Here is an 11514-nt window from a genome sequence, read left to right as displayed (position 1 = left end):
GTTAGTGTGTCACTTTGATGATTGGCATGATAAATTAACTTTGACATACATCTTGTGCTAGTTTGATTTGATGTCTTTGCCCTACCTTGCCATTGCCAGTGGCCGTCGTGCCGGGCTCACAGTGGTTATTTATATTCTCTTTGACATTATTTATTAATATCTGTGATTGTGTGTTAATATTTGTGGTCGGGTCCACTGACGTTAATAAAAAACTATTTATTTTACAAGGGTTGTTTGAATTATTCATTCTTTCTACCAATTAACGTAATTGGTTCACAAAACATTTCTTTCAGAACCATTTATATGACTGTTTTCCTTCTGTGCTTAGGGACTAAGTAGAAGCTATCACCATGTTGCTGGTGATGCACAATTTGCCTTCTCATGTAAGTCGTCTTTGAGATATATGTTGTACCAAACCAATTGCTTTTGCATCCTACAAAGGTTCTAAAGCCGGATACGGTCAAGTTTTTTGGTTGCCAGTCCGCCATAGGTGTGATAAATTTTTCTATTTGCTTTTGGGACAGCAGAGACTATGGATTTCCACTTGCTACGATCCTTACAAACCTCTCCCGCTTACTCCACACGCATAACTCTTTTCATGCATATTGGCTGATAATGGGTACTCCCAACATCTCCTTTTTTTAGGTATTCGAAATTTGACCAAAGCTGGCCCTATCCCACTTTACTCTATTAACCATGATCCATTAAGTTAGCTTATCCACATTCTTCAACCTTATATATGGCAGCATGAATCTTTGAATGTTGTTTTTGTTGTCAGATGACATACAGTGATATAAAAAAATTCATCAACAACAAATGTTATGTGGAAGACATTATATTGGACAAGTTGATAAAGGATGGGCCGACCACGAAGCAGGTTACAATAGGAGTAGCTAAGGAAGAAGATGCTGTAAATATTGTGCACACATTAAATGGGACATATGTGGAAGGACAGCAAATTTTTGTTGAAGACGTTAGAAAAAGCAAGGTGAATATTCGGGAAGTACTTCCAGACATAGATCTAGTTTACACACTTCTGATGTCAATGTCAGTTGCTGTAAATAGTAGATGACATAATATTCTTAAGAAAGAACATGAAAATTATAATTGCATTACACTATACTCTCAAACAAAGTCCATCAGGAGAATGGCCAATACCAAATAGATGGTTTTAAAAAATTCTTATTTTATTCTGGTGCATTTGCTTCCTGGCACACACTTCCTCTCTTTCTCATAAATGTGTAAAAAGTGACTTAGGGAAAGGCTGATAAACTTAGGATTCTCCTTTTAGGGAATATACTTGCAACTTCTGAATTCCATAACTAAGCATTGTTGTTGTTACTTTTTTCCATAAAACAACAAATAAAAATTTAAACCCACAAGTCTTGTGATTTTGGCCCACTACAGAATATGTCTATCCCTTAAGGGCCATTGATGTGAATTTGTCAAAAACTCCTGTCTGTTTCAGTCACAAACCACATTGGACACAAACTCAACTATACACTATTCTAATAAAAATCCATTGATCAATCAAAACCCAATGACTGGTTTCATCAATCCTTTGAGCGCGCAAACTGCCCATCCTTCGAGTGCGCAAACTGCCCATCCTTCGAGTGGGCAAACTGCCACAGGATATGGTTATGCTATGACCAATCAGAACACTACATATGGATATCAAAACTATCAGGTCATGGACCAACAGATGGTGCAAAATTATGCTGGATATAATGCCATGGGAATGTACGGAATGGCAGTGCCGATACAGGTAAGATAATAGTATTGTCATAAGCTTGAAGATGAATAAACCTTGCTTCAATGTCTGTCACTGAATAGGTAAAGGTTAGCTCAGATGATGTAGTATGCTCTGTAGTAAAATTAGAAGAGATGCCGAGTTGAGTTCGGCACAGGAGAATAGCTTTAATTATTTCAAATCAAAACAACCCACAGGTTGAGCCTGTTATATTGTTGATTCAAGTTTGTGATATGTCACATAACTTGTAATCTGTCACATAAAAAGTAATATACTGTCTGGCTGTTGCGAAGATTACAGCACATTCAGGTAACCTAGGTAAAGTGGACTTCTTAAGTGGTTGGCCACTGTCGGATGCCTCTGTCAATGAAAGGGGCAAAATCTACTTAACAGGCTGCCACTTTATACTAACACTATATGTTAGTCAAGCTTTACAGATGGGCACAGTGACTGCTACCCTGAGCGTTTTCTATTCTATCCGCTTAAGTTACTGTCGAAATAAAGCTGATTATTAGAGCTCATTTACACCAGGGCAGCACTGCTGCTACCTTGGGCGTTTCCATCTACATGTCATACATGTCTTAAGTCATGGTTGAAGTGGAGCTGATTAGGATTCATTTACACCAGGGCAGGACTGCGCGACATTATATCATGCCACAAGGTCATTTGCAACCTGTCGTACATTTTCGATTAATTACGACATGGCATTGTGAGCTTAACATAGGTTACTTTCGTTCAAATCCTACAGCTTTCATATACCAATGACTCCTTTCTGAGTTGATTACAAAAACCTACCTAGAAAGCTATAACTACGCATTCGGGCCAACTGGATGTGTTACCATGATCCGAACTGAGTTGGGTTTCCCTGTAGAGATAAGACGGAAGTCGCCTAAAATCTTGACCACTCCAGCCCGTGGTCACTGGTTGACACCGGGTACTTTTCCTAAGAGGCAGGACGTAATTGTGTCTAAAGATTGTGTATGTTATTGGCATTCGGTGTCCGAGAGGTGGAGAGCACGTCAAACTTATGGATTCTATTGTTGTTCTTCTGTGCTCTTACCTCGCGCATAAGGTTCCCTGAAAAAGGACCGCATAAATTTCAGGAAACCTATTTCAGGTAGTCTGTTTAAAACTGGGTTCAGACATGCTCTTTTGTCCGTACCGTACCTCCGTGACGTCTCAGTTATGCGATCCAAAAATTCTGGACGCATATATAAAACCGACTCGCGATGGATCGAAGCGAACGTTCGTCCAGACCAGCGTTCTTTGAACGCGACTCTGATACGATTCGGACAAAAGTACATGTCTGGACCAGCTTAAAAAAGGATTCCACAAGATGAATCACATATGGTGGCATAAGGGGGGGTATAGTACACCCCAGTGACAAACTGGTATAAATGAGCCTACAATATGTAGAATAATCATAAGTGCAAGTATTTCTGGGTTTTTCACAAATGTGGTGACGGTATAAGATATTTTGAATGTTAGTATAAAAGTTGGTTCTGTAAAGTAAGTCAACTCCGTTGGAGCTCATTACACTAAAGATCGCCGCTGATCGCGAAAAGATTTTAAAAGTAGTCATTATCTGTAATGATCCACTTTTTAATTTTTTTGCGGTGCAAGAATATATGGTGGCTAACCTAAAATGTATGAGTGTCCAGTAGGCATAGCTTGTCCAGTATGCGCATCAGAATATGTTTTGTGTGTGTCGGACGATAAATGTAGTCTATGTCAATTCTACACAAATATTTGTGATGTTGGTTCACAAATTGGGTAATTTAATATTTAAATATTGTCGATAATTCGCAGAGCACTATTGTGGCATACGGGAATCAACAAGGGCAACAGGCGCAACAGTTAAATGCAACACAGGGTCAACCAAAAACAGCAAATGTATCTGGGTATGGATATACTAAATCCAGTAATGAAAAAGCCTGTGAACCGGATAAGAAACAAGGCTCTCATCAATATTCTGGAGGAAATAATAAAGAATTTGGTTATCGGGAGTCCAACTACGAGGTCCCTAAGCAAGGAAGGGGTTATGACTTTGACCCAAGATTCAATTCGGATTCAAGGGGATTTACCTATCAAGAGTCTAGGGCTCCCCGCGAAGTAAGCGCATTGCCTCAAAAGAGGGATGCTGGTCGGAAACGAAGTTATAGCCCTGAAAGAGGTGACAGGTACTCGAATAAAAATAGATTTCAATCAGATCGGTTTGAAGGCAACCGAGGTTTTGATGAAAGGGGTTCGCGCGACGAGCGTTTCGGGGGCAATCAAAGCATTGCCAATGCGCGTGATAAAGGTTTTGCAGGCAATCAAAGTCGAGGTTTTGATAATCGCGATTCGCGTGATAATAGGTTCGGAGGAAACCAAATTAAAAATTCAAGATGGGATTCCGCTGAAAATCAAAATCGCGGTGGACCGTCTCGGGATACCTATTCTGTGAAGCCTACACCATCACCTTATAGGCTTATCAATCCTAGCGATTCTCATTCGCGGTCAAATACTTGGAACACTAAATTTGATAAACCTCAATCTAAACCTTTTGGTGGCAAGCTAAATGAAAAAAATTTCGATATAAGTCGGCCAAATGATCGAAATGATACTAAACCTGGAATAAAATGGAATCGTAACCCACCCCCTCATTTTTTGCAAAACTCCCCAACAAAACCTGCGGTTCCCGAAAAACGCTTCAAAACTGATGAACATATATCTGGAAGTGAAGCCAAACTAGACCAGAAAACGATTAACAGGGCTATATCTTGGCGCGGCCAAGCCGTATCGTTCATAGTTAAAAACATTATGAACCGCCTTTGGGTATTTAAGGATGCTAACCAACCTGGAAAGAAACATTATCAAGAATGTCAGCGTATGTTAAAAGTTGCATTGAACAGCCGACTAGACGAGATAATACAGCGGACGTTTCCGAACAATTCGTACCCTCTTCTGCAAGAAGAGGAGGTAGTAAAGTTATACAGGTCGACGCATCCACAAAATCAGGATAAAAAATTGTTTAACGTCATTTTTCAAAAGTCTAAGCCAGAGGTGAAACCAGGTAAATTTGAGGGGTATTTACAAGGAGCGTTAATTGTAAGGTAGGATAACTCGGTTTGCATTATATGCCCAGAATGGTTCCTTATTGCAAGTGAGAAAACTAGCAATAAGGAACTTTATTTTTCACAGACAGACTCACGCGTCTACTTCAGTGGAATCTATCTGTAAGACTAAATTAAATATCTTAACTTTATCTGTGGGTCTCTTGACATTGTATGAACATATTTTTCCATACACTCAGTAGTTTTTATTATGATAGGTATAGAAGCATGAATGCAATTTGAGTGACCTTCATTTTGCACGAATATTGTGATATAGCTGGATTATAGGAAGATAGATCTATCGTCTAGGTACACAAGAAACTAAGTTATTATTGCAATAAAGTACGAAACTGAACAGATTCACTGTGGGCGCCGAGAATACTCAATGTTTGACCTAACATTGGAGTATTAGATGCTCCAGTATGTTGTTCAAATCTTCCCAAATTTTTATTGTGATGATGATAAGGTTTAGTATTCATTGACGATATTTTCGCTTCCATAACTCCACGATGGCCCCACTTCTCGTCACAATATTACAATGACGCTCTTTATAAATATACCTCAATCAATCATTTTTTATTAAGTACAAACAAGGGGAATTTCTAAAATTTCTTTTTATTTAATCTATTTGGTTTGGTTTGTTAATTTCGATACCAACCTGAATATGATAAGGATTTTACATCTTTTGTATGTGGTTAAATAATTCGAGGGTTGGGAGAGGAAAACAATAAATAGTAAGGATATATTAATTATCCTTAAGAGAAGTTGAGAAAATGTCTTACCTTAAAGTAGCTTTAATATGCGACTTCATACCCGAGACTTTTTTCGTTAAGGTGGTACCATCGTTTAAGATCTGCATAATTTGATCTGATAACTGAGTACCACCAAATGGCTGTACGTTGTTTTTCATGATTCACTCAACTATGACTTTTACTACTGTGCGGTTCTGGAAATTGTAAAGTATATCATTTGAAGTTCGAGAAAGTCAAGCAACGAGCAAGTCCACAAACATGATGTTAACCCTTTTTAAAATATGCAAACACGTATATTTAGATGATACAATGAGAAAATCCATTTGTTTGTTGAAATTAAAGTAAACATCGTTTTTAGAAATTCTATAAGTAATTTACCTTTTTATCTTACTTTATATTTTCAGAGGATCAAAAACCAATAAAGGTCCCAACCGACACCAAAGTATCCCAACCCCAACCTTTGTTGAGCGGACCTGTAGCAAAATCGGCGCCGACAGGTAATCTTTTTCAAACATAATAACACTGCAGGGAAAAAAATTCCCGTAGTCTAATCTACACTAATTTGAAAGCCCGTCTGAAAGTTTGGGTCCTTAAGATATAATAACTGTGGTTAGACCTGTTGTATATATGCGATATAATTCGTAAATCTTTTAAAATATGTATTTTGCTTTTGTAAAAATATATCTATTTTTCCTTTCAGAAAAGTTCTACAATTTCGCAAAGACGCCATCGGCACCACCTTCACAGGTTCCACCTTCTCAATTTAAACAAGTACCTCCCGTGTTAAAACAAAAACCCGGGAAGAAACCGAGGCCGGTTGATTTAGGTATGATTGTTTTCACTTTAACTGTGCAAATGCTAGTTATAAGATTTATGTACTTTCCAACTTACTTTATTAAATAACTTATTGTCGTATATGCAATACTATTTTCACCAGATATAGAATCTCTTTCAGACTAGGGGAAGCTTTTAAAATTGCATTTTAGAAAAACAGGGTTTTTGGTATTAGCTCAATAAGTTGCGAACTATTTTCTTTAAAAGGCCCACTACATACTGTTAAGTTTGATTCTTCAAGCATGCCACAGTTTTTCACCCTTTTAACTATCAGGAAAATATACTAAAAACCAAATTAGTAAAAATTTTGTTCAGAAGAATACAGCCGCATCGAAACATAGAATACCGCTATAGATGGCTTACAATGGCTTAAACGGAAATCTGGTTATTTTATTCACGCACTGTTGATATAACTAAAATGTGACGTGAATAATGGTGGAGTGCCACAAGGATCTATTTTAGGTCCTTCATTGTTTGTCATCTTTTTAATTCGTTTTATTTATTTAAGCCTTCTAAGTGAAGTTCTATAAAATGTAAATCAATATCTGAGTTTTTATTTAATTGTCTGTTTTCTTTTTACAGTTAAGCAGGCGAGGCGAGGTGAGAGTGAATTCTTTTATTTTGTAAAAATATTTTGTAATAGGGTTGCCAGGGTGATACTGTGTAAATACAGTACTACCCACTTTTATAAGTTACACGATGTGCGTACGAGTGCGCCATTTAAACTCACGAAGTGAACTGTCCGCTATTAAACTATTATTAAGAATGACATAGCAGGAGACTTTGTGTTTGTATTTCAAGTTTAATGTACTTGTAATAAGGTCGTTATTTTTATTGAGTTTTCATTCAATTTGATTAGGCAGTAAGTGGCGCTATTCGGCGGTTGAATATTGATTTATAAAAGTGTTAGTACTGTATTTACACAATAATACCCTAACAACCCTGTTTAATTGTACGGCTTTTTTAACTACTTGGCTGCTATATCAATTTATTTCTCTATAAATTATGCAGAGCAAAAGCAGTTGGATAAGAAGGAGTTTCTCGAGGAAGACTTGTACAAATGCCCAACGCCACAACTTGAGAAGGCTCTCAAAGACGAACTGGATGAAATCACCGAAGTCGTATGTATACCAATCTTTTTTATAAACCCTGACGGATATAGATGGGTCCCCCAACGCGATGTATTTCTTTAAAGAAAATACCTTACCTTAAGATACATACATACATACATATGGTCACGTCTATATCCCTTGCGGGGAAGACAGAGCCAATAGTCTTGAAAATACTGAATGGTCACGTTCAGCTATTTGGCTTAATGATAGAATTGAGATTCAAATAGTGACAGGTTGCTAGCCCATCGCCTAAAAAGAGAATCCCAAGTTTATAAGCCTATCCCTTAGTCGCCTTTTACGACATCCATGGGAAAGAGATGGAGTGGTCCTATTATTTTTTCATTGGTGCCGGGAACCACACGGCACTTAAGATTGAGTTTCTTTTATCACAATATTTTTATCAATTTCTTTCAGTTTAACAGCGCCATCGATGATTTCCCTAATGAAACGCCAGAGGACAATGTTATCGGGCAGGCCATAGTGAACAGAGCGAGCGGGGAGTTCAGATCGGTAAGACTGACTAATGTAACACCATCATAATCAGTTTATTACTTGAATATGGTTACAATAGGTCTTAATTATCTAGTTACATTGTTTAGTGCACACATGTTCTACCTCTCAAGGCGGAAATCATGAATTAAATACTTTATTGGTTATAAACTAGTCGTACGCCGCGAATTAAGACCTCGCGAATGTTGTGTTTTTACGAAATTTAGAATATTGCAAAATAGACTAAACCTGTTTTGTTGCCCCACAAACTTACTAATACTTATGAAAAAATATTTGATGTAGCTGTATATAACATAGAACTCCGCTATCTTTGACAATTCTGGACTGCTCTTCCCTCACTTTCTCTCTCCCTTATCTCATCATCTCTTCCCGGTTGCACTCTCAATAAAAGTGTTTGTTTGTTATATCTTTATTGCATAGAAATTTACACAGTAACAAGAAAATAGTAAGTGCATAGTTATAAAAGAGACAAGTGTTTCGGGGCAGGGGGTTCGCCTTCCTTGTGTGTGTCATAGTATGTCCGGGTTCAAATCTTGGCCAAGGCATGATGAGAAACGAACTTTCTCTGATCCTGCCCTGGGGTGTTTATTAGTATCTCATGACAATATTGAACTTACTTAGAGTTAGAGGCTAACTAAATCTGTGTAATTTTTCCCGTATTTATTTATCTGTTGTGAATGCATTGTGTTAATAAATATATAAATTTATTATTATTTTGTGTGGTTTCCAGCACCAATAGAAAAAAGAATAGGACCACTCCATCTCTTTCCCATGGATGTCGTAAACGGCGACTAAGGGATATGCTTATAAACTTGGGATTCTTCTTTGATGCGATGGGCTAGCAACCTGTCACTATTTGAATCTCAATTTCTATCATAAAGCCAAACAGCTGAACGTGGCCTATCAGTCTTTTCAAGCCTGTTGGCTCTGACTACCCCACAAGGGATATAGACGTGACCATATGTATGTATGTATGTATTTATTATTATTTTTAAAGGTAATACGCCTTCACACAATAAAGAGGATTATAAACCAAACGTCCACACTGGTCGTTCGCGTTTTCATTAATGGAGGGAAAGCGCCTAAGACTGACGTGGAGCAAGCGCTGTTGCCGTACGGAATCACTTCTCTCAAGGCTTCGAACAGGTCCAAAACTCAAATGTTGGTCGCCAGTGTGGATTCCCATGAGAATTTCGATAATCTGTGCACTCATCCCGGCATACCGATTCAAGGAAGAGACGGTAAGGAGAAATTGTATCGATTTTCAGGAAAAATCGATTTTCGTTGAAATACTAGTCTATTCTGAATCTATATAAACTTTAGTATGATTCTCCACCATTTGAATACTTAAATTAGCTTCCCGTTTTTCAAGAAATGAAATGGCTGCGATTTTCTTTGAAGGTAGTGTTGTAGTGAAGAGAAAACGTAGTCTGTGTAAGCTTGTTTCTCTTCCTGTGCAGATTATAAAAGTTTATCTAAGGAAAGGATAATAAATTTGGGATTATTTAAAGTAATGGCTTATCAGCCTGTCACTATTGGAATCTCAAGACTATCATGAGCCAATTTTTAACGATATTTAGTATCAGTGCAGTCTCACAGTACAGCCTTGTTTAAAAACCACCTCGGGCTCATATAGCATAATCAAATCAAATGAAAACTCAATAAAAATAACGACCTGATTACAAGTACCTTAAAACTTAAAATCCAAACGCAAAATGTCTCCTGTTATCTCCTGTTAGTGCAATAGCGGACAGTTCAGTTCGCGGGCTCTACTATATATACTGTACATTCGAATGAAATAATAATCAAAACATTTTCTCCCCATCAGGTTTATGTCTCGTGACCTGCAAACCTCTGCACCTGACAATACCTTTCAAATTCCGGCGGCTTTTACGTCGAAAGCAGCGCGCTGAAGTAAGCGACGACGAAGAAGGCTCAGAAATTGGTGAAGAAGTGCCTGTTGATGGTGAATATGATGACGTCATTGAAGTTATTAAAGAGCCAGACGTGATAGAAATTAGTGGTGATGAAAGCACATTCAATATTCCAAATGATACAGAAAATTCAGAGGAAGTTGAAGTTCCAAATCCTAGTACAAGCAAAGACAATGTTGATAATGAAAACAGTCCTGCTGCAAAAATAGACAGTTCTGCTAACATAATAGATAGTGCTGCTAACATAAACGCCAGTATTGCTAGCGCAAAAAATAGTGCTGGTAACACAATAAATAGTGCTAGTAACATAAATACTAGTGTTGGTAACACAATAGGTAGTGCTAGTAACATAAATACTAGTGTTGGTAACACAAAAGATAGCGCTGGTAACATTAATACAAGTGTTGGTAGTATAAAAGATAGTGCTGGAAACTTTAATACCAGTGTTGGTAACACAATAGATAGTGCTAGTAACATTAATAGCAATGTTGCTAACAAAAAAGATAAAGCTTCAAATGAGATGATAGATTTGACAGCGGAAGACTTTGGTGATGAACTAGATGATTCTGTTGTTGAAATAGATGAAGAAGGAATAATGGAAGATGATTTGGAGGATTATTGATAGCTTCGCCTTGTTGTGCAAGATTTTCTGAGAAAAAGTGTATTAGTATCATAACTGCCCAGAAATTTATATAAAAGAACAGTTAAAGAAATCATGACTTAACTTGCTTAAGGCTACATCTTGAACCATACATCAAATAAGTAATGTGCATACAAAAACACAAGCAATTGTAATATTTGATTTCTTATGGTTATTTATATTTGATTTCTTATGGTTACTTATGGTTAATAATTAAGAAAGTATCTAGTTTCTTTACCAAGTATGTAATAAACTTTTGTTATAACAATTTTTTTTTATTTACTAGCCGTTGCCGGCCATTTTCTTCGCCGTAAAACGAGTGCTAATAGTGCAAAGAGAATCTTAAAACAACAGCAACAGTTTTCGCATGATATGAGTTAAAACATACAGACAGATAGTCAATTCTATCATCAAGCCTAACAGCTGAATGTGGCCTGTCAGTCTTTCAAGACTGCTGGCTCTGTCTTCCCCGCAAGAGATGTAGACGTGATTATATAAATGAATGAATGAAGACAGTCATAAATTCCAAAAACTACAATTTTAGCTTCTGTCAGTAATTTTTTTTTTTGGTAAAACAGTCGAGTACAGATTTTGCTCAGTTACATAACGAGTACATGGACTAGAGTACGCCAAAAATCCCACTAATTCCCGTTCCCGTGGGAATTTTGTATAGTCTCTTAGCGCACACGCCCTAGACCGCAGAAATTAATTAATCTTCATGCTAAATTTAAAAATTTCTAGACCCAGCTGTTTGGAACGTGCATTGTACAGTCACTCAGTATGTAACGGAAGAGTTTTATGAGTATAAATGGACTTGGTTGTATGTATCCGCGTGGTTTCATTTTACGAAATAAACAGTAGCCTATGTTCTTCCCCAGGGTCAACTT

General features: G+C 37.3%; 1 protein-coding gene across 1 annotated transcript; it reads left to right on the top strand.

Annotated features, from left to right (window-relative positions):
* The first annotated feature begins 72 nt into the window (after positions 1-72).
* On the top strand, positions 73-10839 carry LOC106142167 (uncharacterized). Its single transcript, XM_013343837.2, has 11 exons — positions 73-383; positions 779-988; positions 1469-1765; positions 3560-4805; positions 6002-6094; positions 6298-6423; positions 7014-7031; positions 7443-7552; positions 7958-8053; positions 9051-9294; positions 9882-10839. The coding sequence occupies exons 1-11, from the start codon at positions 351-353 to the stop codon at positions 10607-10609; spliced, it is 3201 nt and encodes a 1066-aa protein (XP_013199291.2). The 5' UTR covers positions 73-350; the 3' UTR covers positions 10610-10839.
* The last annotated feature ends 675 nt before the right edge of the window (positions 10840-11514 follow it).

Source organism: Amyelois transitella, chromosome 27 (assembly GCF_032362555.1).
Source record: "Amyelois transitella isolate CPQ chromosome 27, ilAmyTran1.1, whole genome shotgun sequence".
Classification (NCBI taxonomy): Eukaryota; Metazoa; Arthropoda; class Insecta; order Lepidoptera; family Pyralidae; genus Amyelois; species Amyelois transitella.
The sequence above is the reverse complement of the archived record's forward strand: the minus strand, read 5'-3'. Positions and strand labels throughout refer to the sequence as shown.